The sequence below is a fragment of the Ursus arctos genome, unplaced genomic scaffold (assembly GCF_023065955.2).
Source record: "Ursus arctos isolate Adak ecotype North America unplaced genomic scaffold, UrsArc2.0 scaffold_25, whole genome shotgun sequence".
In the NCBI taxonomy this organism is placed as follows: domain Eukaryota; kingdom Metazoa; phylum Chordata; class Mammalia; order Carnivora; family Ursidae; genus Ursus; species Ursus arctos.
The window spans coordinates 12,956,247-12,983,702 of NW_026622930.1; the positions used below are offsets into that span (position 1 = coordinate 12,956,247).

At 43.9% G+C, this 27,456-nt stretch overlaps 1 protein-coding gene across 9 annotated transcripts in view; it reads left to right on the forward strand.

Annotated features, from left to right (window-relative positions):
* The window catches only part of TTC7B (tetratricopeptide repeat domain 7B), a 249,895-nt gene that overhangs the window by 142,786 nt on the left and 79,653 nt on the right, over window positions 1–27,456 (forward strand). For all 9 annotated transcript variants that reach the window (XM_026515458.3, XM_057318629.1, XM_057318630.1 and 6 more), the window contains 6 exons: window positions 615–698; window positions 1,700–1,804; window positions 3,632–3,749; window positions 5,812–5,869; window positions 12,417–12,489; window positions 15,194–15,354. In XM_026515458.3, coding sequence (XP_026371243.3) covers window positions 615–698; window positions 1,700–1,804; window positions 3,632–3,749; window positions 5,812–5,869; window positions 12,417–12,489; window positions 15,194–15,354 — 599 coding nt within the window. The remainder of the gene's footprint in view (window positions 1–614; window positions 699–1,699; window positions 1,805–3,631; window positions 3,750–5,811; window positions 5,870–12,416; window positions 12,490–15,193; window positions 15,355–27,456) is intronic.

The window sequence follows — 27,456 nt, forward strand, 5'->3', positions numbered from 1 at the left end:
AGGAAGGGGAACCAAAGCTGAGATGGAGGAAGGAGATGGAACATCCTTGAAACAGAGCTGCCATGTCAGCCCACACCTGCCTTGCAGCCTGATTCCACCCATTCCTGCCTGTGCACCCTAAGCTAGGTTTATACTGGCCCACCTGCCATCGTCGAGTCAGAGTGTACCCTGTTACCTCCATGTCTCTGTTCATACGCCCCTCTTCCAAATCATAGCTGCATTTTTTTTTTTCTTTCTCATTAATCAAGGCCCAGCTCAAGGAGCATCTTTCTAGGAGGCCATTTCTGAATCCCTTGATTACTTTCCCATGCTTGGCGCACTTGTCCGTCTGGGCCTTGTGTTTGAGTTGTTTGTGTCCCTGCCTCTTTCTTTGTCCTGGATGAAAAACCACTTGAGAATCAAGGGTTGTGTTGTAGTCAGCTGTGGATGGTCCTGGCTTCTGGCACAGCCCCCCGTAGGGGCTCCTCAGGAGGGGTTTGGTAGAGGATTCCATTTTAAGCATTCAAGGGAAGGGAGTTTTGTAGGACTTAATGTGCATAGACACAAATTCACAGTTGTCCAGTTGTGCCCCTGGTGGTTCTCAGATGTCTGCAATTGTTCTTCTCTCTGACCAGTGCTTGGAAAGAGCCATGAAGTTTGCCTTTGAGGAGTTCCAGCTCTGGTACCAGTTTGCTCTGTCTCTCATGGCCGCGGGAAAAGTGAGTCGCCCCTTGGGATGCGTCATCCTCCCCGTCAGTGTTCACGTCTCGGAATTCCAAGGGGTGAATCAGACCTTGGAGAAGTCTAAACCAACTATTTGAAGCTGTCCTGTGGTCATTTATAAAAGATTGATCAAATTTAATGATATGGGAGCCAGCATGGACACACCATTAAGAAGAAAAAAATCTGACATATTTGCCTTTTTCTGGCCCTTTTAACATTGTCATATGAAGACAGGGCTTAAACCAAGGCTGGTTCTTCACACAGACCCTTTCACTTATCTGAAAGCATGAGTGTATTCCTGGAGGGCGACGCCATTAGCGGTCGTTAGCGATGTACCACATTAGGCAGCGTATGACACTGGTTGAAAGCGCGGGCTGTGGAATCTAGGTGCCGAGGTTGAGGCCTTGACCCAGGCCAGGTCACTTAGTACCTTCACGTCCTCCTCGGCCAAGTGGAGGCATCACAGCACCTTCCCTCATAGAGCCGTTATAGGTAAATGAGGTAATACCTGTAAGATGCGTGGAGCAGCACCCCCCACGCAGTACACGTGCAGTAAAGGGAGGAGCCATTGTTCTTCTTGTTAATTCAGGCCATTTAGTGACTTATGAAGTCTGAGATATGAGATTATTTGGGCCAAGTGGAGGCAGGAATTTATTATAGTGTGCTCTAAAATTATATAGTTTATTTTTCATAATAACTTAAGCCTTCACTGTCTTTTTTTTTTATTTCTTATTTTTACAATGGCTACACAAATAAGGAAGAAAATGAGGGTAATTCCAGGGAAGCATCTCTGCTTGTTCCAACCACAGTTTACTCCCCTGTCACTCAAGAGCCCCACGCTCTGGTTGTCTCCATCCTCAGGCCCCCGCGTGGTTGGGCTCAAGGTTGAAAAACCTCGTTAAGAGGGCATCCTAACTAGAACCCCTCAGGGAAGGCCTTAGTGTTTGGTTCCATCAAAAACTTTTGAGTTTCACAGAAATAATCTCCTTTTGCCAAGTCTGCACGGGCCGTGAAGGTGCTGAAAGAGTGTATCCGTCTGAAGCCCGATGACGCCACCATCCCGCTCCTCGCCGCGAAGCTGTGCATGGGCTCCCTTCACTGGGTGAGTAGGGCTGGGGCCCTGCGCTCGCAGGAGGGACTGCCAACCTTTTCCACCTCAAGGCACTGAGAGAAAATAGCAGTTCATCAGCTACACAAAAACAAGGCTCTTCAGAGCCCGGGCTCCCAGGCTCCCTCAGGCCTCACCCACATCTTAGGACTGAAAGGAATCGTGTTCCTGGGACACTCCAGGTGTTTCTTTTTCATGGGAATATGCTTCAAAAGTTAATTGATGAAATAGAATTGGAATTCATGCTCCCATAAGTCTTGCTGTATATGCAGGGGGTGCAGGACTGAAAAAGTTTATGTCACCGAATGATTCACTCTTAGCAGAGCTGAGTTTTTCTATAAAGCAAAGAACTACCCTCTACTGCAGCTCATGTGTAAACCAGCTGTGCTCATTCCTCTTCCTTCATATAGGCTTTCCTCTTCAGATATTCTTGTCCAGATTTGAACTGGGGAATAGTCTGGTTTGTAACAGTTCTGGTACCTCAAAAATATACTATTTGAGTGGAAAATGGAAAACCCCAGACTAACCCCTGAGGTGGTGGTACGGATTATTGCCACCTACGATCCAGTTTGAATTTCTCTTCTTTAACTACGTATCAAGATTAATCATAAGAAGAATTTGCTCAAAAGACCGCAGTGCTTTGAAGGTCCTTGCTGCCTGTTTTTTTTCCATTTATCCTCACCCAGCAGGACAAAGGTAGGCCTTGGGAGAAAGCATTCTGCTTCTGCTAAATTTGACTGGGGGAAATGTGGAAGGAGAAAGACACTTTGAAAGAGCAGGCTCTCACCTGAAACTCACAGCTGCGAAGGTATCGCGTGGTCCGAAAAGGATTCCATGATTTGGTGCCACCGGCGAGGGAGCAACTCAGGCCCCAGCAGCAGGCGGGAGAGCAGCCCAGACCGTGCAGCTTTTGCAAATGCCAGTTTCCAGCCAGGACTCTGTCACGTCCCTTCCAGCTAGGCCACTGTTCATGACTGTCCCATAGATCTCTCTAAGGCCAAAAATGAACCGGACTCTTTTTTTTTTTTTTTTTTAAAGATGAGCCTAACAAATCTTTTCTGTATATCTTTTGTATGTTTTTATTATTAAAATTTCCAAACTCCACAAAAGTAAAGAGTATAAGGAGCTCCCGAGTATTCTTACCCAGCTTCAGTGACCTCCACATTGGCCATATTTTGAAGGAACGAATCTTATTATTCTGGCTTCTAATGAATTGTGCCAAAGGTCTTATTGTTGGTGTAGTTTACAGGTGCACATTTTCTCGTTGGCATCTGCTGATGCAAGGTCCATGTGCTGTGCGTTAAAAAATAAGTAAACGGGAGTTCTGAACATGTTAAGAGCTTATAGGAAAGAGAATCCAAGCCTAAATCTAATCTTTTTGTCAGTAAAAAAAAAAAAGGCAGGACCCAGACACAAAGAGTTTCAAAGAGTTTAATTTATTTATTTATTTATTTATTTATTTATTTATTTATTTATTTATAAATTCACTGAATACCTAACACAGCCTAATTACAAAACCAATTAGTAAAAAATAAAGATGAAAAAGATAGAAAACCACCCCCCAAGAATGAAAATGACTTTGGAAAAGAAGGTGAAAAAGCAATACAGAAAATGTTAAAGAAAAAAGGCAAGGTAGGAACCCTGAGGACTGTCGGAGAGACTCAAATAAAGAAAACAGAATCACTGCAGTGGAGTCGGAAGATTTGGGAGTGATTTTCACAGTGACTCATCAGAAATCTGTTTTTGGCAGCAGATGCTTATGGGAACTCATGTTAGAAATTCTGCAGGTCGTTGTTGTTTTTAACTTGTCTGGTTTTTCAGTTGGAAGAGGCTGAGAAGTTTGCCAAAACCGTCGTGGATGCGGGAGAGAAAACGTCAGAGTTCAAGGCCAAAGGCTACTTAGCTCTGGGGCTCACGTACAGTCTGCAGGCCACTGATGGTGAGAGAAGTCCCACCCCTTGGGATCTGGGAGCCACGGGGCTGGGCTGCCTAAGTCTGCACTGCAGGGTTCCCACAGTCCACACAGAGGACTGTCACGGGAGGCCACGTACGGTGGGTCACTCGGGCGTGCCATCATGTGGGAACCTGCTGGGGCTGCCCTCTTTGCTCAGACTGGTTGGAGACTCGGAGAGCAGGAGAGCAGGGACAAAGGTCCCAGGCGCTGGGTGCATTGTGCTGGTGGTGCAGACAGTGCCCAGCTGACAGGTGCAGGGCATCAGCTGTGAGGTAAAGGTGAGCAGGCCCTTAAGAGATGGTTCCCCTAACCCAGCGTGCACCTGCATCTGCCCCAGCACTTGGCTGGGCTGTCCTGTGTGAGGAGATGTTGTATCTTAGGCACAGGAATGTGGAAGAGTTTAGGGCCAGCCTCCTCCAGGAAGCTTCCCTTGATTGCGCAGAATGCCCCTTCTCTATTAGTACATTTTAATTCACAGATGTATACACACACATGCAGTGCGGCAGCTTACCAAATACCCATGCGGTGACATGCATTTTGGATGTACAGAGAACTTGGGGACTCTGGCTATTTTTTAATAATCTTAATTATGTTTTGTATCCTTCATTAAGTTTTCAATTATGTGTTTGTAGGAAGTATAAATTAATAAATTATTTTCCTGGACTCTTTATATTTCTTTAACATTTTATTGTTAAATATAATACGAACACAAAAATAAGTTTTCAGAAACCAATGTATAATTGATGAATTAGGATGTAGCAGAGATCTCTGTAATCACCACTCTTCTCAGGAGGTAGAACCTTGGCAGCCCCCTGGGGAACTTTTCATGCGCCCCCTCCCGATCACAGGCCCACTGAAGAGAAAACACTCTCCTGACTTTTATAGTATTCACTTTCTTTTTCTTTTTTTATAGTTTTGCTGTAGTTTATTTTACAAATTACCCCAAAACCTTCTTTCCTCTGCCATAAAATGTCAGAGACCTTAAAGAAGTTTTGCGTATCAATTGATTTTCAATAATGGCTTTTTTGGCTAATTTTTCATGCACACGTGATATGCTGGCAGCCCCCAGCACCTTGTTTTAACTATAGTAGACTTTCAGTGAAGTGTTGAGTATAAAGCCCTGTATCCATCCATACAGATTCCTAGTGTGGACCCTACCCCTCGTGAGCCCTGTAACATTGGGAGAGTTGCTTGACCTTGCATTCACGGTTCAGTTGGGTCACCTGAGGTTGCCTCTTGCTCAGTCACTGTTGTTCTGAGTTCTCTGTGGTTACAGCCACACCTGGCACTTTGGGACGGCCTTCCTCCATTCCCAGTGTGATGTTCGATAGGGCCTCCCCAGTTCCACCACAAGCAGTTCCTCCAGGACTTTTGCTCTTGTCCCAGTAAAAAGTACCTTCGTAGTTCCCCTGACAGACCCAAAGGGCACCATTTCTCACATGCTCTCTACAGGGGACGTGAGGGCTCACAGCAAGATGGCCTCACACTTTTCAGCTCATTTTCTAGTATCAGTGTTGGGTTTACCTGGTCTGTCCCTTGTGTTTACACCAAGGTATTAAAGGTCCTGGCCATTGTTCAGTGTGCCTTAAACGGGCCTTTTATGGCATTAAGCTAGTTCCCTTGGCCCAGTATCATAGCTTCTCAGTGTCAGAAGGAACTCTGAAGGCCGTCTGTAGTCAACACTGTTGGTGCTGGAATCTCTTCTATACCACCCAGAAGCCACATGCCTGTGCTTGGAGAGCAGATGTGCTTCTCTCTGGAGTTCCCAGCTAGTCTTCTGACAACAGCCCCCGATGCCTCGGGCATCAGGGTGACCGGCCAACTCATACTGTCCACTCGGCATGGCTCCACAATGGTGCCCACTGAGTGCGAGTGTCTGGGGTTGGCCTGGGCTTTACTGCCCGGGGCTTGGAGAGGACTGGGCCTGCAGGCGCCAGAAATGTGTTGCTGTTGATCCAGTTGAATGTATAGGTCTGATGATGAGCTTCGTATTTGTCAAAAACTCCCTGATCTTCCGTGCCACTGACTAATTGAACCCTTTTCTTAGCTTCTTTGCGAGGGATGCAGGAGGTCCTACAGAGAAAGGCGCTTCTTGCGTTTCACAGGTGAGTGGGAGTTCATCTTTTCACTCGGCTGTGCATAATGACACCAAAGTATGATAAGTATAAAAAGAAGAGATATTTATAAAGATTATGTAAACAGTGTTTTCCCCCTGGGAGTCTTTCATCTTGAGCACTGAACATGCAGTATCAAAACTTGCTGCCTGACTTGTCGCCATGTGATCCGCATTCTTACTCTGTTTATCCATGTGGACACGTGTTATTCATGCCTGATAAAATGATTTCAGCCCTAAAAAGATGGATGCTCTGTATGTCTAGGGAGATGACTCCTTTTATTAAAGGCAATTGTCATCCCCTAGAAGAGGGATCATTCTTTTCTAGCCTTTTTTTTTTTTTTTTAACATGTCATGCTGCAGATTTTTATATGGTGAAATGAAAAAAGCCAGATTTTAGGACAGTTTCTGAAATGCTATGTTACTAGTTTCTAAAATACTGGTTAACGTTTCTACAATACTGGTTAATGATAGGCCAGCAAGTCTCAGGGCCCTGCACCCCCACCATGCTCCATAAACCTTGTGATTGTCTCCATCGTGATTTCCGTGAAATTAGGAGAGTGCCTTGTAATTAGAGAGTGCCTGAGTGCTCTTTCCCATCCCTTCTCAAGCCTGATCCTCATGCCACTTAATGCCGACAGAACAAGTGGTACATCTTCTGCAGGTAAGGGACCGAGAAGCACAGGAGGGAAAAAGAGTTGCCAGAGTCACATAGCTATTGAATTCAGGATAGAATCGAGGTCTCCTGACTCCCACTCAGCTTTCCTTGTCCCTACTATACCATGCTGCCCTCATTTTGTTTCTTACTACAGGTGTAATAAATCACCCAAACCAGTCATGGTCTGAAAGTGTAGCCCCATGGTGTCAAATCCTGAATTGGTATTGATTCTGCCATGTTGAATATATCTGAGTCACATTGACTTCTTGGAATTGTATTAGAAACTTAGTTACTTACCTGAAAATTTCACGAGGACCTCTCAATACCTAATAACCTTCATTCCATTTCTTTGCTTCGAACTGGGGTTGCCTACAGATTTGTCACCATGCGCACATCTCTTTTCTCATGAAATCATTATCACTGGCTTCAGTTACTGGGGGACTCTTGTCTCGTTTCTTTTTTGTTTCCTAGCGGGCTTGCTGATGGCTTCTTCACTTTGCCAGTCCCAGACTGGCTAACGGCACAAAGTAGCAGTTGACATCTGCCAACAGACCTCCTCTGTGCTAAGCTTTCGTTAATGTTCTTCAGCACGGAGTGTAGAAGCATTTCCATTTCAAATGATTTGGAGTTTTATGTCCTCTAGTCCTAGTTTGTCAAACCCACACATGGATGCCTACGAAAGCGGTCATCACATCTGTTTCACTTTTCTTAAATCAGCACATCTTACCAGCTCTCTAAAAACAGCCATGGTGGTGGTCTGCCTTGAGCTGCCAGAATTCCTAACTTCATGTTATGTAACAGCCATTCCATTGGCCTGAAATTCCTTTCTGTTCCTTTTTTACTTAGGTTGCAATTCAAAGAGATTTTTAAAAATATTAGTTCATATGGGAATGAAGAATGATAAAGTCCTGCTAACCTACACAATCATATTGGGGAAGGCTAACCTAAATTAGTATTTGTGTGAAATAAATCATATTTTTCAAAGGACTAAAATTATTTTGTTTCAAGTACATTCATTAACTGGAACTATTCTAGTGCATTGTAGACTTAAATCCATAAGGGAACGATTTGAAGTAAATAAGAATGATTTGTATTGCTTCTTGAATGTAAGTGGGTATTTAAAAACCGCGTGGCTGAGAAGCACTTATTTGCTGTGTATTGTAAATCTTCTCCCCACAATTCTATTAAGTCTACTATCGTTTGACAATTTTTTTGTTTAAAGAGAAAGCAGTGTAGCTCAAAAGGATGAGGTTGGGGCTCCCGGCTGGCTCGGTCTGTGGAGCGTGCAACTCTCGATCTCGGAGCCTCACGTGGAGTTACTTTAAGAAAGGAAAGGGACGGGGTTATAGTTATAGCACGTGAAAATTAACTCTTAATTATGACCGGAATCAGAACTCGAAGCTTTGCTCTCTAGTGGATTCAAAGAGGCGATTTGTGAAGACATCCCAGTTGCACGACTACATCCTAATCCTGAGACCCTCAGCTGTTTGCTAACTCTTACCCTCAGCCCAAGCAACTGAACCAACTCATTTGCCTGGTATAGAAGTATCAGGAAGAAAACCAGTGTTGTCTGCAGGGCTTTCTGAAGATGTAGAACTGATCTGAGCGGCTACTTCTAAGGGCTCTCACACCCTCCGGAGAAAAGCAAGCCTTACAAGAGATGAGAGCATGTCTCAGCAACTGACCTCCCCTGTTCAGAGATCTGGGCTGCTCCACAAGGAAGAGGTGACACGGTGTCCTTCATGTCTGGCATATACAGTGGCACAGGGTGTCCAATCTCACTCTTTTTTTCTCTCCCCCTTTGAGCTTGAGTTTAAGTTAATGTGGTATGTTTTGTGGGCATGGAGCGACCAACCATCCCGGTTTGCCAGGAACTGGGAAGTTTCCCAGAATGTGGGACTTTCCGTGCTAAAACCAGGACAATCCTAGGCAAACTGGGACAAGTTGGTCTTCCTATGTGTGTAACTAAAGGAGGCTCCTGGGTAATAGCTTTCATCAGGTTTGTGTATTTTTTTTCTTGATAATACACTGATCGCATGGCCACTAGAATCGGGACTAAAGGGACCTCAAGAACTGACAGAACAAGACAGTAGGGTGATATGGTAGGGAGACCAGGCCTCTGGATTTCACTTCTGGCTTTACTTCTTTTGCTGGATGCTCTTAGACAGGATGTTTAATAGTAGATGCTTTATAAACTGTAGTTATTGTTACAAGGTATGTGTCTTATGGGCCAGGTTCAAATTGGTCAGCCTTCTCTATATTCTTGGTTCAGCTCTAGAGGATATTGGAACCAGAGTGACCTCAGTGCATTCTGAGTTTTAGCTGCGTAGTCTGGGAGGCCTGTCCATGCTTTCCAGTAACAGCCTGGCATACCTGTCTCAGGGCATGCTCCTACTGCACTATAATGATCACTTTGGGTCTCCCTGTCTGTGGGGTGGTGGGGAGCTCCTGAAGGAAGGGCACTTGTATTATTCCTTCATCTCCAAGTGGCTAGAACAGGTCCTGGCATCACAGTAGGTACTGCATAATGTGGATGGGTGGGTGGATGGGTGGGTGAATGGGTGACTAGGGTGGATGGATGGATGAGTGGTGGATGGATAGGTGGTTGGGTGGGTGGATGGATGGATGGATGGATGGATGGATGGATGAGTGGATGGAAAGGAGGATGAGTGGATGGATGGATGGATGGATGGATGGATGGATGGATGGATGGATGGTTGGATGAGTGGATGGAAAGGAGGATGAGTGGATGGAAAGGAGGATGAGTGGATGGAAAGGAGGATGAGTGGATGGATGGATGGATGGATGGATGGATGAGTGGATGGAAAGGAGGATGAGTGGATGGATGGATGGATGGATGGATGGATGGATGGATGGTTGGATGAATGGATGGAAAGGAGGATGAGTGGATGGAAAGGAGGATGAGTAGATGGATGGATGATGGATGGATGACTAGGGTGGATAGATGGATGAGTGGACAGATGGATAGATGGATGGAGGGACAGATGGATAGATGGGTGAGTGGTGTAGTTGGATGAATGAATGTGTAGGTGGATGGATAGGTGGGCAACGTCAGTGAGTCAGCAGTCTAATATTTCTTTCCTTATGGAAAAGAAATTGACTTAATGGATATGGAGGTGCTTTGACAAGGGGAGTGCTTTGTGAGCGTTCCCGTGGTGACATTTTTGGGTCTCTGGGTTTCTCTTTGCAGCCTCACCAGGTGTTCACTGTATGGGAATGGGGATTATGAGGCTGCTTCAAACCCATGTGCAGAGGGGCACCTGGGTGCCTCAGTTGGTTAAACGTCCAACTCTTGATCTCAGCTCAGGTCTTGATCTCAGGGTCATGAGTTCAAGCCCCATGTGGGGCTCCATGCTGGGTATGGAGCCTACATTAAAAAAAAAAAAATCCATGTGCAGAGTCCAGCAGGCTTGCAGTTTTCAAGATCACTAATGTCCTTCCTCTCGCCTGCATCAACTTGCTGATTTCTGCTGACCAGGTTTTCTGTGGGCATGGCTTTGCCACAGGAAGCCTAGGGCCGAAGCCATTCTGCCTGACTGAAGCAAGTTTTCTGGAGTCTACGCGAGCTCATCACTGTGCACTTTTTCTTGCTTTCTTGGGCATTCTCCTTATCTCTGTTTCTCTCATAGGCTAAAGTGGTCAATTTAGTTCATTAGCCGAATTATTTTTTTTTTTAAGATTTTATTTATTTATTAGAGAGCCAGTGAGAGAGGGAACACAAGCAGGGGGAGTGGGAGAGGAAGAAGCAGGCTCATAGTGGAGGAGCCTGACGTGGGGCTCGATCCCATAACCCGGGATCATGCCCTGAGCCAAAGGCAGACGCTTAACCGCTGTGCCACCCAGGCGCCCCAGCCGAATTATTGAAGTAAAATTTTTCAAATGTGTATGCTGTGTCTCCTTAGAAACTTGCCAGTTGGATATCCATTATTACGTTGGCAGTTCTTCAGAGTTTGTCGTGATGCACCCCAGAAATGCTGAGATTTCTATCACCTCTGGTTTGTTCCTTTCACAGTCAGTGCTAAGAGTTAACCATTATTTGATGATGCCAGGGTGGGGCCTTTACTCAGGACTGTCTTCACCCACTCCCCAGACTCGCCAGGCCATTGCCAGCTTCTCCCTTGGTTGGTGTTGGTCAGAGGCAGCCATGATTTGATTTAACTTCATTTGTGACAAGTCTAAACTGGGCGAGAAAATTATAGCTCTGAGGCATTGTTGTTTTTGTGTGTGTGTGTGTTGTAGAAACCTGGCTTTATCAATTGTGAAAGAAGATAAGATAAATAATGCTAAATAATTCAGAGTCTCTTCATAATTTTGTATTCATTTTCCCTGAGTAATTGGGAGAGACAGAAACCATAACTTTCCAATCTCACTTTTTATGAACACGGAAGAAAAAAAAATCTTTGATGTACAAATTCATGGAAAGTCAATACTTGTAAATAATAAAAACTGGAGCCCACAGAGCAGACCTTCGGTAGGAGTAAGACATTTAAAAGGGCAACACAGGCAAGTACTCAGTCGCTACCTCTTAAACTAAGGCTGTGTCCTGAGGCAAGTTCACTACTGAAGACTCCCCAGGAATGGGAGGTTAGGTGCTTTGCTGTTGAGATTAACAGAACGACAGGACCCCCTCCCCCCCCCCCCCCGCCACCACCACCACCACCACCGTGCTTTTCCCCACGCCCACTCTGAAGCTACCACATTTGCCTAAACAATGCCCTGATTGTTGGACTTTGAGTATTTTCTGGATGCCAAATACCTGGAAGACTTTTGAGCCTTTTTCTCCACAGCGGGACGGATGGATTCAGTAAAAGGCCTTGTTACTACAGAAAACCATCCTTGGCATGTTCGATGCAGTCGAATCCATAATGATTTGACTTCCTTTTTTATCTTGAATTTGTTTTCTGCTGGTAGAAGATCCTCCTTTAATCACCGAGTGTTGACAGAAGAGCATGAAGGGTTGTTTACCATCTGCCCCCCAATTTATAATTAGTCTGCCTCATAGTGCCTTTACTCTCTTTAAAGAGAGTAAAAGTTGCTTTTTCTCTTCCTCCCTCATTTTTCAACACAGAATTATGCCTCATGCATAGTCACATTTTGAGTTACTCTTGGTGAAGTACAGTTGACTTCCACATAAAAGCAAGAATGACTCTGTTTGCCATCAAGTAGGCCAGTACAGCCTCTTGCCATCCACAGTCGGAGGCCAGTTAATAAAACCAAACCTAGCGTCCGGCCACAGAGCCCTGCATGTCACAGTTACACAGGCTATGTTAGTAAACTGCATGGAACTTAGTAAAAGCTTCAAAAGACTGAACGAGAACCCTTTTTTTCTTCCCATGGTTCATCAAAAACCAAAACCTCATTTTACAAGCAAAGCCAGGTCTTTGATTTTCATATGGTTTCTCTGAAATCCAGAAATTTGGATGAAGTAGCGTTAAGGCCAAGCCAAACCTTAATCAAAGCAGCCGTCGCCTTGCCAAGGACACTCGTAACCTCCCCTTGTCCCAGCATGACACGAGAGCCTCTGCTGCTCAGCCCAAGGGAGGCGTCTGCTGGGGGTGGGGGGTCAGACCGCAGTGCCTGTGGGTTCCTCACCTCCGGGCTCCTCCTCAAAGCCAAGGGCCATGGGCTGCCATTTCAGATGCCGGAATAACACGGAAGCATGCTCCTGTGTCATACCTACACACAGTCATGAGAGGGAACATGCATTACCTTTGTTAGTGGACAAAAGAGAAGAGTTTAAATGAAACATTACGTAGTTAAATATGTGGCTTTGGTGTAAAACTGCAAATGTGAATACTCGTTGGTTAGGAAAAGTAAAATGGCCTCTCCCGTGTACTAATGGCCACCAATACTTTTTCAGGGCCCACAGCCTGTCACCTACAGATCACCAAGCAGCTTTCTACCTGGCTCTGCAGCTTGCCATCTCCAGACAGGTCAGTTTCTCGCATGTTCCCTAAACTTGGTGCGGAGCTCCTTCAGCGCCTCCATCTGAGGCGGCAGCTGGTCTTCTCTCGTTCACGTGAGACAGACCTGGAGCTGGGGTCTCTTCTGAGAGGATGCTGACTCCTCACAGCGCGGCCTCCAGTGTTTGGATCAGTTTGAGCCCCTGCTGGGAAGACACAGGTGTCCCAGGCTCTGCTCTGGGAGATTAAGCCCACAGATCTGGAGGGTTCAGAGGGCAGCATGAGATGGTGCCCCGAGCCCAGAGTCACCAAAGAGCCTTTGTCCCTTGCTGGCAGGCCCAGTGCTGTGCTGCATGGTGGGGAATGAGCCACTGGTTGTCGTAAGGAAGATGCCAGCAGGCAGGGGTGAGAGGTAGCAGCTTCCTTTATAACATGTAGAAGATTGGGACAATCACAGTGGCTCCCTCCTCCAAATACAGGACTCAGCAGCATTCTCCTTGCTGGAGAGGCCAGCTCTGCTGGCCTTCATCTTCCCAGTGGCAGCTTCCAGAAGCTGCCTTTGCCATTCTCATCCCCTCCCGTCTCCTCCCAGCTGCTCTTAAGGCTCTGGCCACATGCCTGCCTGCCCACCAGGTGCAAGACACTGGTGGTAACCCCAGCACATTCCTGAGTGCTGACTGGAGGGTGAAGCAAAGGTCAGTTCCCCAGACATGCCATTCCCCGGGCAGCCCTGGGCTGTAGGCATGCCTCGGACTCCCCGCAGGCCTGGGAATGGTGTGGAGGACTGGCTTCCAGTGGTGACCCGGGGACCGAGGAAACCAAGATGCCTCCTCTGTACAGGCCCTTTCGCCTGGCGTGGTGGGGCTCACAGCTGGACCGATGGGGAGCTGCTGCTGCAACAGCTCTGCACCGGTCCCCCCTCCACCGGAGCTTCGCTCACCTTCCACGCGAAGCCTCCTTCCTGTGGCGGCCTGCCCTTCTCCCTCCTCCTGCTCAGCTCTCCTGTTCAGGATCTGTCTTCCTCCCTAGACTTTAGATTCCATGAGGGCAGGGGCCCTTGTCCGTCATCCTCATCGCTTAACCCTGGCAGCTGGAACACTGCCCGACATGTGTCAGGCACCCGCTAGTGCTCGTTCAGTGAAGGAACCATCTTGGAATTCCTTCAAGTCAGCTAGCCCTTAAGGACGTCATGTTGCACGCTGTATCAGTCTGTTCCTGATTGCTCTGGTCACCCCTGCAAATCGACACCATGAGTGTATCTGCCTTTCGGCCCTCCTTGTAACAACAGGCCGAGTGCCGTTCACACAGTGGGTGGTCGCCTTGAGGAGAGGATAAGTGGATGGGGCCTCATGGGTGCAGCTACCACCTTTGTGGGCCCAGAGCAGAAGGCCTACACTCTGTAGAACTGCGTCCCTGCTGAGCAGGGGCCTGGGGCCCTCTTACCTTTGGAGCCAATGCCATTTGAGCAGGAGGAGAGGACAGGAGGGGAATCAGAAGATCTAGAGCTACTCTTGTCTCAGTCACTCAATAGCTAGATGGCAATGCTCAAGCCTTGTCACCTCCCTGGACTTGGCTCCCTCCCTACAAATGAAGGGCTGGGCTGCAGGAGCCCTCTCCCGGCTGTGGCTTAGTGGCAGAAAGCCTCTGCAGCCAGCCAGCATTTACAACTTAAATCCATCAAAAATAGGATTTCAGAGAGGAAAACGGATAGGTTTGGGAAGTTGTGGCTTCTTCCTAACAGAGTGATGTTACTGAGGGCTGAGAAGAGGCAGGAGAGCTAAGAGGTCCGACATAGGGACTGGAGTTAGGGGGGTGGGGGACCGGAAGGAGTCCCTGCGACGGTTGTGTAAGAATGCTTCAGTCCCAAGCTCTATTTTGAAATCCAGTGTCAGGTTCTAATTCTCCCTGGTCACTGTTAAACCTGCAAGGAATCTCGGGTGTTCAAATATCCATTATGTATGCATTTTATCAACCCTGGTGCTTGGATGATTTTGAAGAAAGTCTTGAACAGCTCTTGCATTTTAAAGGTTAAGGTTGTCTCTGGTCCTATTTGAATTTGGATACATCTGCTTTGTATGTGGCATTGCAATTTGTTTCTTGGATGGAGTTATTTTGGGTTGTAGTTTGGAAAGGTGTGGGGTTTTTGTTTGTTTGTTTGTTTGCATATTTCCTTGATGTCTAATGGAGGTGTCCAGGGCAAAGGAACTTGGAAAGACTCACAGGTGTCTGATCGTTTGGAGAGCTCTGTTTAAAGTTTTGTAACTTATTATGTACTTTAGTTCGGTAATACCTTAAAAAATGAGAACAGTTCAGCTAAGGCAGTTTAATTCCACTAAGAACCTCTGGCAACTTGTATGTGTCTCCATTGAGAGTGAAATTATCTTGGGCACAATCAAGAGTGCATCAGTTTTGTGGAAAAGAGAAGTTGTGTTTTAGGGAGAAACAAAAGATTTGGTATTGGCAGTCTTACAGAGAAACAGAGTCCCTTGCATCACTCGGTGGGTCACACTATCGCTTGAAGAGGACATCTGTTTGCATGTCTGTGGTTAATATCCTGGGGCTATCAGGAAGATTAGAATCTGAATGTGGCACAGGGTGAAACGACTTTTGATATTTACAGAGACTCAGATATTGTAGTAGTAGCTTCTTTTGTGTGTGTGTGTGTGTGTGTGTGTGTGCGCGCGCGCGCACACCCACATGTTTTAAAATTCTTTTTGATTTTGTTTTAAACCAGATCCCAGAGGCTCTGGGGTACGTCCGCCAAGCTCTTCAACTTCAAGGTGATGACGCCAACTCCCTGCACCTCCTTGCCCTCTTACTGTCTGCACAGAAGCATTACCACGATGCTCTGAATATCATTGACATGGCCCTGAGTGAATATCCAGAGAATTTTATGTAAGTGCTCCTGGCCTTTTGTTTTCCCATACTCAGAAAGTTACTCACTTTTACTCCTCCCCCTTCCTTCATTCTATCTAATTTAAGTCCTTCATGGATATCCTGAGGATAAATAAGACAAACTTCCCTTATTCTTGTTTTTCCGTGATACTGGAAACAAACGTAGCCTGTTAGGTCACGCTTATTAAGTTAAAAATACCTTATCGAGTCTTTCCCAGTGTGTACCATTGGTGCATAGTAGATAATTTCAGATGGGTGGTGGATGAACATTTTTACCGTAATAGTTTTACATTTTTAAATGTACATTAAAAAATATATATACCTGCATATCGAAGTGTGATTTCATGGGAACTGTTGGTCAGAGGGAGATGACAGATTTTTTTTTGAAATGAGTTGTCTTAAAGTCAATTTGAAGAAAAATATTGAGTAAATGTTAATGTAGGTATGCACGGATATGGCAGCAGTTAGACTGACCGGGCTGCAATGACCGAAGCCTGGGGAAGGTGCTTCATTGCTTGTTTGTCCTCGTTACCAAGAGCTTCCATTAATTCCAGGTGGCTGTCATATTTTAGGCAAGTTCCACCAAGGTGCCTGACCTCTTTGTGCCTTGGTTTGTTCTCAGGAACCAGAATTCCTTAAATAAATCAGTTCATCTCCATACCTAACCTAAGAATTGCCATTATAAACTGCCATAGGCATGACTGTCTGCTTATCTCCCCAACATTCTTCCAAACCCCTGAATCCAGGCCTGTCGGGGAGGCTTTGTGGAGAAGGACATTGTCATGTGGGCGCCTCAGTTCCCTTTTATCCTCAGTGGAGTAGCCTGGTAACCAGGACACAGCGGCCAGAAACAGTAAACACTGCGCACGCTGGTTCTAATTGTCTAAGTGGCAGTCAGTCGTGGCGCGGGGGCGGTGGGGGGCGGTGGGGGGCGGTGGGGAGGGAAGGAATGTGGGCGGGGCTCGGGGCAGCTCTCTTCACTTTGGGAAATCAGCGCCGTGACGAATTTGAAGTGGGGTCCGCTGTGGCTTCATTTCTCTGCCTCATCACCTCCCTGTTTTTAATCAGTGCGTTTCAGCAGCTCTCCTTGGAAAACTGGTTCACACATTTCCATTACAAACATTTCTTTGTCTTCAAGTGAAAAGGGCACTTCTCTTCTCCCCATCGAGAAAACTCTCATTATAATCCGGGAAACCTCTGATTAGAGATTTCTTTTGTGGGTTCGGCTGTTTGTGCCGAGTGCATTAAAGGGCTTTGCTGCAGTGTTTTACTTCGCGCAGGCCTCACACTTGCTCTGTTGCACACAGCGAGTGTATTTCTGGGTTTCATCCAAAGCTGGTTAGCCCATGGAATCTTCAGGTGGGCAGAGCACTTGAAAGAGGGCTCGGTCCTTTACCCATCAGTAAAGTAAGACCTGATGCAATTGAATTCAGTTTGTCTCATCAATATTTATAAAGCAGCGTTTCCCTGCCTCCCACCCCTAACACCTTCATTAGACGTTAGACTCCAGCATGTGTCTCCCTGTGTAGACAGCCTGGGGTGTCATCCGAGAGGAGGGTTATTACACTAATAGCCACGCCACGCAGTGAGCAGTAAACAGTGGTGGCTAATATGGTAATGCTTCCAAGTGACAGCAGCTGACAGCCTTTTCAAGTAGAATAAGTAAGGAACAGCAGTAGAGATATTTGAGGAATGCGAGCCTGTTATTTTAATGTTAAGCTGTAAGCTCAAAAAAGCAAAGCATATGGCAGCAGGTCTGAGAGCAGCCGATGACTTGTTTGCTTTTTAAATATTTGTATTTCTTCCTGTGTGATGGGAAACTTCTTCCCAAGAATACTTTATTAAAAGTTGGGGCCAGATGTAGTTGGTGGATCCCGTGGTTGCTTTCCAAACCCAGGGTAAAACATTTCAACACCAACCTAAACAAGATTCTGTGGGCACCTGTCCCGAATGCCTCGCACTAGGATCTGTTTGTTTGTGACAGGCTTGTCTCCCGCAGAACCATAGACTCTCGGAAGCCTGGGAATACCTCACGTTTCTTGCGTCCCATCACACCAGACGCAGACTGAGGACGTGGCTGATGTTTCCTCGGTACCTGCCAGATGGAGGTGAAAGCCCTTGCCACAGTCAGGCTGAGGCCTGTTTAACTGTTGGGTAGTTTAATGTTGCCTGGAGAATTGTTTTAGCCGGCCCCTTAGCCTGATGCCGAGAATCATAAACCTATTGGTCCCTGTTAGGCTCCCTCGAGGTACTCAAACACCAACTTTCATCATTTCCTGGTGACAGTGGGGATAAGTAATACTTGAGAGACTGGCTGCCCCTCCAAGGACATTGCACTAAGCTAGCGCATTTAAGGTATTTGTAACGGGAATCACTCAGTAGTTGGTAGGAATTCATATTATCAGGATGACTAGTACTTCTCCAGTGTTCTCAAATACGATATTTTAGAATCCTTTAAAATTGTTATTAAATATTGAGTAAAAGCCAAAGAATACTTACTAAACATATTTAAAATAATAATATGACTGACACGTATACCCACTTCTTAGTTTAAGAAAAAGAAAATTAATATGGTCTATGAATTTCCTGTGTGCCCCTGTCTGTCCTATCCCCTTATCTCTCTAACATCTCCGGATGTTAACCCCATCCTGAATTCTAGGCAGAGCCTTCCCTTGTGTTTCTATACCATATATGTTCATACTCCCAAATAATAAAAATTTCTAATTTTGCATATTAAAAAAATTTTAATGGAATTGTGCTGAATATATATCCTTATACTGCTTAACATTACGTTCCCGAGGCTCATCCTTATTGCACACACAGCCATTTACTCCTTTACACTGATACGTAGTATTTTATTATATAAATATACCATGATGTATTTTTCCAGGCTGTGGAAATGGATATACAGGTTGTTTGCAGCAGTTTTCCGCTGTTAGGAACAGAGCTGCTGTAGATATCCCTGTACAGGTCTCCTGGCGCACAGGTGCACGTTCTTCTCTGGGTATTACCTGGGAGTGAGATTGTTGGGTCATAGGATATGCATGTGCCTCTTCCGTTTTAGCAGACAATTCCAAACTGTTTTCCAAAGGAGCTGTGCCCGTTTATATTGCCACTGGCCGAGTCCGTGGGGCTGCACGCACCACCGCTCCCCCCCCCCCAACCCGCCGTGTTTCAGACTTATTTCTGGCTGCGTGATTGCTGGTTAATGGTGTCACGTTGTGAGTTTAAGTGGCATGAGGTTGAACACTCTGTTTATTGGCCATTCAGCTTTCCTGTTTTGTGAAGCACGGGGAGAAGTCTCTCCTCTTTGCTAATTGGGTTGACTTTTTCTTGCCAGTTCGTAAAATTTCTTCATGTATTATGGTTACAAGGCCTTTTGTTGGTTACATGTGTTGCAGAAATCTTCTCATCTGTGACTTGTTTTCTGATGAACAGAAGTTCTTCTTTTTAAAGCAGTTGAATATATCAACCATTTCCTTCATGGATTGTACTTTCCACGTTTAGTTCAAGAAACCTTCCCTTCCCTTCTCCGGGGTCACGAAGATAGTCTCCTAAGTTGTATTCTAAGAGCTCTCTTGTGTTACCTCTCACACTTAAATCTGAGGGTCCGTCTGGAAATGATGAGTGTCTGTATGGTGTGAAGGACTCGGTGTAGTGTCCCGTCCTGTGGATACCCAGTTGTCCCAGCATCACGTACTGGAAAGATCCCTTTCCCTATTGCTCCACGTGCTACTTTTGTCTTAAATCAGATGCCCATATGTGGGTGGGGGTGCCGGTGGGGGACTATTTCTGATTTCTTCTTGGTTCTTTCAGTCAGTGTGCCCATCTCTGTGTGATTGCCACTTTCTGCGTTCCTACAGCTTTATTATATGTGAGGTAGGTCCATCCCTGTATCTTGCTCTTCAAGAGTTTTGTGGCTATTTCAGGCCTTTGAGTTTGCATATAAATTTTTGAATCAAGTTTGTCAAGTTCAACAACAACAATATTGGAATTATGATATTGGAATTGTATTGGAATAACAATTAACCTAATAGCTCAGCTTGGGAAGAATTCTATATTTGTGACAGTGAGTTTTCTAATCCATGGCCATTTTACCTAATTAGGTCTTTAAAAAATACTTTTTAATGAAGTTTTACAATTTTTCTTATAAATATTTTGCCCGTTTTTTTCCTGGATCTATTCCTAGTTACCTGAAAAAATTTCCATTTGTATACACTCTATGAATGCAGTCTTTTTTTCTTTATCAAATTCACTATCTACTTGTTGCTAGTGCATAGAAAGGCAGCTGATTTTTGTATATTCTCCTTGACCCAACAACTCAGCTAAACTCTTGTTAATTCTAACAATTTATATATAGATTACTTTGGATTTTCTATACAGACAATGACTTTTATCTGAAATAATTAAAATTTAGTTTCTTTATCTCTAATCCTTCGACTCTTTAAAACTGGCCTTACTGGACTAGCTAGAACCTTCAATATAGTTGAATAAAATCCTTTTGGTGTTTCACCATTAAGAATTATGTTTGTTACAAGTTTGTTTATAGATACTATTTAAGAGGTTAAGGAAATTTCCTTCTCTCTGGTTTGCTAAGAGTTGATCTTTTTAAATCATGAACTGATAATGAATTTTATCAAATGCTTTTTCTATATTTGTTGAGATGATTGTATGGTTTTCCTTAACCTGTGAATGTTATATTGATATTTTTAAATGTTAAATTAACCTTGCATTCCTGGAATAAGCCCAACTTAATCATGACATATTAGCTTTTTTTAGTGGATCCAGTTTACTAATTTTTTTAGGAACGTTTATATTTGTTCATGTGTGAAATAGCTTGTAATTTTCCTTTCTCATTGTATACTTGTCAGGTTTTGGCATCAAGGTTGGGCTAGCCTCATATAAAATGAATTGGAGTGGTTCTTTTTTGTGTGTTTTAGAATCATTTGTGTAAGATTGGAATGATCTGCTTCTAGAATAATAAGTTTCGGTAGAATTTGCCTGTAAAACCATCTGGGGCTGGTTTTTTTTTTCTATGGAAAGACTTCTGATGCTTTTATAAAAGTGATTATAGGATATTCAGGTTTTCTGCTTCTTTTTTTATTAAGCTACGTATAACATAGAAGCTAAAATATATAGAACATATCTATTTTTTAAGGGTTTTGTCCATTTCATCTAAATGTTAAATTTTATTGTCATGGAGCTGTTCATGTTTTTTAATTATCTGTTTGTCATACAGCACCTGCGGTTAAGTCTTTTTCATTCCTAATATTGCTTAATATACTTTCTTTTTGATGTTCTTGAACAGTCGTGCCGGAAATGTGTCTGTTACATTGATCTGTTCAGAGAACCAGCTTTTTTATGGTGTCAACTATATATTTACTTTCTCTTGCGTGAATTTCTGTTCTTATTTCTAACAGTTCCTTTTTTCTTTTTTCTTTGAGTTCTGTTTTATCTGGTTTTCCTTCTTAATCTCTCAAATTAGGTGTTTTGTTCATTAATTTTTGTCTTTCTTATTTTCTGACATAAACACTTAAGACTGAAAATTTCCTGCCAAGTGCTGCTTTAGTTGTAGACCACAATTTCAACATCTGAAATTTTTATCATCGTTTCATTCTAAATCATTTTAAATTTCTATTCTTCTTCTTTAATTCCTTAGTTATTTTAGAACTGTGTTTTCTAATTGTCAAATATATGGGTTTTTTCCACTTACCTTTTGCTAATGGGCTTTTAACAACTTCACTGAATTGTGTTCAGAGACTGTCATCTATGTGAACTTGAAATGGGTTGAGGCTTGTTTTGTGGCCCAGCATGTGGTCACGTCTTACGAATCCTCCAAGTGTGCTTGAAGAGAATGCTCTCTGCATTTGGAAGTACATTTTTATACATTGTATTAGATTAAGATATTAATTCCGCTATTCAGATCTTCCTTATTCTTACTGATGGTTTTTGTTTGCTGGTCAATTATTTTTTTTAATATTTTTTTATTATATTATGTTAGTCACCATACAGTACATCCCTGGTTTCTGATGTAAAGTTCGATGATTCATTAGTTGCGTATAACACCCAGTGCACCATGCAATACGTGCCCTCCTTACTACCCATCACCAGCCTAGCCCATCCCCCACCACCCTCCCCTCTGAAGCCCTCAGTTTCTTTCCCAGAGTCCACAGTCTCTCATGCTGGTCAACTATTGAGCGGAGATACGTTGAAATCTGCCCCTGGGATGGTAGATTGTCCTATTTCACCATACAGTCATAGCGGTGTTTGCTTTATATAGTTTAAAGCTGTGCTCTTAGGTGCATATAAATTTAGAATTGCTATGTCTTCCTGGTAGATTCAACCCTGTATCATTATGTAAGAAGTTACATAATTCATTTTGCCTCAGAATCTAGTTTGGATGCTATCCGCACACATCCACAGCACTTATCTACATTTGTGTGTCCATATACAGGTACACATGTGCAGTGTGTGTGTGTGTGTGTGCACACATTTGCGTGTGTATACTGGAGTACCTTTCTTCATTCTTCTACCTTCAGCTTTTTATATTTTTATGTTTTAGAGTTACTCTCGTGCTCATTATATACAGCTGATTTTTTTTTTTTTTTTAACTCAGACTGACACTCTTATCTGGAACATTTAGTTCATTTCCATTTACTGTAAATACTGGTACATTTGTGTTCGTATCTCCTGCTTCTGTGCTTTCTCTTTGTCCTGCCCTTTCTTTCATAGGCTATCCTCTCTCTTCCTACCTTCTTTTAGGTTAATTATGTTTTTGTTACGTGTCTTTTTTTCTTACTGATTTGGAAAAGAAACATTCTGTTTTGGTTGTTGTTTAGTGATTATCCTAGAAATTTTAGTGAGGGTCTGTTGCTGGCACACTTTCTCAGTTTGTATCTGAAAATATATTGGCTTTACTCTCAAAAGAGCTTTTCCAACTGGATATATAATTCTAGGCTCGCATTTTCTCACAGCACAAATGATCTTGCTCCTCTTGTAGCTGTTGAGAAGTCAACTGTTTATTTAATTTTAGATCATTTTAATGTCATCTGTCTTTTCTCCCGGGCCTCTACCAATTGCTGTTGTTGCCGGCACTGTACATTCTCACTGTGAAACAGCTCAGAGTGGCTTCTGCTCCATCGGAGTCACGGGGCCATCTTAAACTGTGGGTTGGTATTGTTCATTCATTTCTAGAAAATTCTTAACCATTATTTCTTCAAATACTTCTTCTCTTAACAGATAGCATAGAGTTGGGCCCTGCTTTTTTTTTTTTTTTTTTTTTTTTAAGTACACTCCATGCCCAGCATGGAGCCCAGTGCAGGGTTTGAACTTATGACCATGAGATCAAGACCTGAGCTGCGATCAAGACGCTTAACCTACTGAGCCACCCCGGTCTTGCTTTTTTATTTAGTCTGATATTCCTGCCTTTTGTCTTCGGTGTTTCATCCATTCACATTTAACATAAGTCATGGTATGGTTGGATTTATTTCTACAATTTCTCTATGTGTCATTCTTATTTTGTTCCTCCTGAACTACCTTCTTTTTCTGTTGAAAAATTATTTTTGTAAACCCTTTAACTATTAAATACCTAAACAAAGGAATGAGAAATCACTTGCTGATGATGTAGTGAATGTCTTTAATGCATTGCAAGTGTTCTCCAAAATAAAATCAAACAAAGAATCCATTTTTATATTGAAGAGTATTTGTAAATTCAGGTAGATTCACTGTCTACTGTACGTGGTAGAGGAGCCGTGATGTTTCTTCTTTTGAAATGCAGCTTTGCCAAAATTTCCAAACTGATGACTACGTCTTACTTAGTAGTTTTCCTCATTGGCCCAAGAAGGTAGAAGTAGGTGCCAGGTGAGGTTTGGAACAGTTGTCTTTCCCGAGGACAGTGCGGCAGTCTGTCAGCCAACGCTTTGATCAGCCCCTCACAGACTTTGTGTTTCTGCCATGGGGATTCACTTTTAGACAAAATATTGGGACGAGAGCCGACAATTTGTTGCTTTTGGTCTTGGGAAAATATATCAGATAGTATCATACTTACAGTGGCATCTGAGAACGGTAGTGTGACTAAAATGTTTTATTCTTTTTTTTTTTAATTGTGATGTTAGTCACCATACAGTACATCATTAGTTTTTGAGGTAGTGTTCCATGATTCATTGTTTGCATATAACACCCAGTGCTTCATGCAATACGTGCCCTCTTTAATACCCTTGACCAGGCTAGCCCATCCCCCCACCCCCCCCCTCCCCTCTAAAACCCTGTTTGTTTCCCGGAGTCCATAGTCTCTTGTGGTTCATTCCCCCTCTGTTTACCCCCCCCTTCATTTTTCCCTTCCTTCTCCTAATGATCTCCCTGTTATTCCTTATGTTCCACAAATGAATGAAACCATATGATAATTGTCTTTCTCTGCTTGATTTATTTCACTTAGCATAATCTCCTCCAGTCCATCCATGGTGCTGCAAATGTTGGGTAATCATCCTTTCTGATGGCTGAGTAATATTCCATTGTATATATGGACCACATCTTCTTTATCTATTCGTCTGTTGAAGGGCATCTCAGCTCCTTCCACAGTTTGGCTATTGTGGACAATGCTGCTATGAACATTGGGGTGCATATGGCCCTCCTCTTCACTACATCTGTATCTTTGGGGTAAATACCCAGTAGTGCAATTGCTGGATCATAGGGTAGCTCTATTTTTAACTTTTTGAGGAACCTCCACACTGTTTTCCAGAGTGGCTGTACCAACTTGCATTCCCACCAACAATGTAGGAGGGATCCCCTTTCTCCACATCCTCTCCAACATTTGTTGTTTCTTGCCTTGTCCATTTTTGCCATTCTAACTGGTGTAAGGTGGTATCTCAGTGTGGTTTTGATCTGAATTTCCCTGATGGCTAATGATATTGAACATTTTTTCATGTGTCTGTTAGAATGTTTTATTCTAATTCAGCAAGACTTAACAGTGGCCGTGAAGGGCAACCCCCGCTGGGTTTAGTCTCTTGCCCTGAGACAAACTGTGGTTGCGCAGCTTTGCTAATTATAGATTTTTAATTGATTTGAATTTTAATCTTTCTTATTTAAACCATCAAAGGTTACACGAAGCACAAGAAAGTGATTTTTGGAACTTCTCAAGATACAAATCCAAGTGGCATCATTGAGGTGTTTCGACAACTCTTTTAAGTATGTTTTCTGACCCATAACTTTGATACATGAGGAGATACTGAAACAAGTCCTCGGTCACCTGGCCAGAAGACCGCCAGCTCCTCTAAACACTTCTATGTATGATCTTCTACTCTCGTACCTGCCAGAGCAGATTCTGTCACGTGATCACATTTCTTTTTACACCAACGGGAACTAACTAGGGAAAGAAGTGAACATACGCAACATTTATTCATTCAGTTATTTAGCATTAATAACCACTGGCATGTATATACACCTTGGTATAGACAACTCTCATCAGCACTTAACACGGTTTTTTTTAAGTGGGTTCCATGCTGGCCCCACTTCAGGGCTTGAACTCATGACTCTGAGATCAAGACCTGAGCTGAGATCAAGAGTCAGATGTTTAACCGACTGAGCCACCCAGGCGCCCCAGCAATTAACACATTTTAAACTAATTTAATCATGGTAAGAACCATGGTAGATTATATTATCATGCCTATTTTACAGATAAGGAAATGGAGGCACAGAAAAGTAAACTAGTTTGTCCAAAATTACCCGCCTTGTCAGTGGTGGAGTCATGATTTGAACCCAGGTGGTCTGGCCTCAACATCTGTGCTCTTAACCACTGCTTTTGGAGTACTGAGTTCCTACCACATTCCACGTGCCATGCTAGGTATCAGGAATGCTGCCGTGAATAAGAGAGAGACAGTTTACGCTTTCTTAGAGCTCGCAGTCCACATGAACAGGATTTGTATGCTGTCTCCCCTGTCAATCTTGTCAATAAACTGGAAAACATGGTTAGGATCATTCTTTACCCAAGTGGAGCATGTATCTGTTTTTTTAAAAAAATCATTACTTGGCAAGTAAGACTGTCTCTTTCTCACTCTGTCTTACACTCAATTTAAGTTGAAAAATGATATTAAGTAATGTTTTGACATAGTGATCACTGAGAAGCCTGGTGCTGTGGGCTATCGTTATGCCTGAGCTGAGTGATAAGAGTCACGAACACACCCATTACATTTGCACTTGATAGAAAGTTGGGCTACAAAGAAAGATTGTTCTCATTAACTCAAGAGAAGTAATCTGTGGATACCTGAAGGGAGTCTGGGAGGGATGAGTGCAAGGTTACCAACCCAGGGATGCCCACCTCTCGGATACAAGTTGGAGAGGAGGATCTTGGGGCCTCAAAGACACCATGGATCAAAGTGGAGCAAATTCAGTGGTGCAATAGCTTATTGAAAATCAACTTTCCATGGAACACTACATCAAAAACTAATGATGTCCTGTATGGTGACCAACGTAATATAATTTAAAAAAATAAATAAAAATGAAAAAAAAAACAGTCAACTTTCCACAACAAAAATAAAACCCAAACAAAAAATGGGCAAAGAAACTTCTCCAAAGTAGACATTCAGCTGGTCAATAAGCACATCAAAATATTCTTAGCATCACTAATCATTAGGAAAATGCAAATCAAAACCCCAGTGAGATACCACTTCATAGCCCTTAGGATGGCTGTTTTACACACACACACACACACACACACACACACACACACGCGACAGAAAGTCACAAGTATTGGCGAGGATGTGGAGAAACTGGAACCTTTGTGTTCCGCTGGTGGGAATGTAAAATGGTGCAGCCACTGTGGAAAATAGTATGACAGTTCCTCAAAAAATTAAAAATAGAATTACCATATGACCCAGCAATTCCACATCTGGGTAAGTACTCAAAAACATTGAAAGCAGGAACTCAAATAGATATCGCACACCCATGTTCACAGCGGCATTATTCACAGTAGCTAAGAAGGTAGACGCATCCCACGTGCCCACTGATGAATGAATGGGTCCACAAAATGTGATACATGTGTACGGTGGAATATTATTCAGCCTTAAACGGGAAGGAGATTCTGACACAAGCTACCACACGGATGAGCCTTGAGGACATTACGCCAAGTGAAATAAGCCAGTCACCAAAAGACAAATACGGTGTGGTTACTCTTATATGAGGTTCCTAGAGCAGTCAAAATCCCAGGGGCAGAAAGTAGAACGGGGGTTGCCAGGGGCTGGGGCAAGGGGAGAATGCAGAGTTATCATTTAATGGGTTTGGAATTTCAGTTTTGCAAGAGAAAGAACATTTTGGAGACGGATGGTATTGGTGGTGGCTCAGTGATATGAAAGTACTTAATGAACTGTACGTGTTAAAATGGTAAATTTTATGTTATGTATATTTTACTACAGTTTAAAACAAAAATCAGCTTTCCAGCCTCTCCCTTTCAACCTGTGTAGTGATGGGAGGGTTTTCAGCGTTCTTGGGAGGTTGCGATGAGAGGGCTGGGGCCCCTTCTGCTCTGGGATTCTCTGGCTCTGGGTCATGAAGCCACCGCTCTTCTGGGAGGGGGTGGCTGAAGCAGGGCGGCAGCCTCCTCCCCCTGTGCTGGCCCCCTTATGCAATCTTTCTGGGAGGTTCTGGGTCTCTGGTGTTGCCTTCAGTGAATGTAGGTGCTTGTTAAGAGACAGCATACCGAAAAGGCAATGAAAAATGGCTTAGAAACTGAAAATTGGGTTTGTGAGGCAAGGGTAGAAGAACTGGAAAAGAAGAAATTAGAGAGAAACGTATTTGAAGCCCTGTTGGTGTATGAGAAGACCCTCCCTTCTCCAGGACTAGGGATGGCCTTGTCCTCAGGTTGGGAGTTGTACTGGCCCAAACTCTGCTCCCCAAGTCCACGTGCTTGCGGCTGTTTGGCCCCCAGTCTAAGTCCTCATGGGGTATCCCGCTTCCTTTCCAGAGAGTTCCCCTTTTCCTGGTTATTTCAGAGTATGCTGGAGAGAAAGCAGGACATCCCACACTCCCATCACAGGAGAGAGAGCTCTTTGGGCGGCCTGGCAGCTGGGAGAGGCCAGGGCAGCCACAGCAGAGCTCTCTATGCCCGATGGT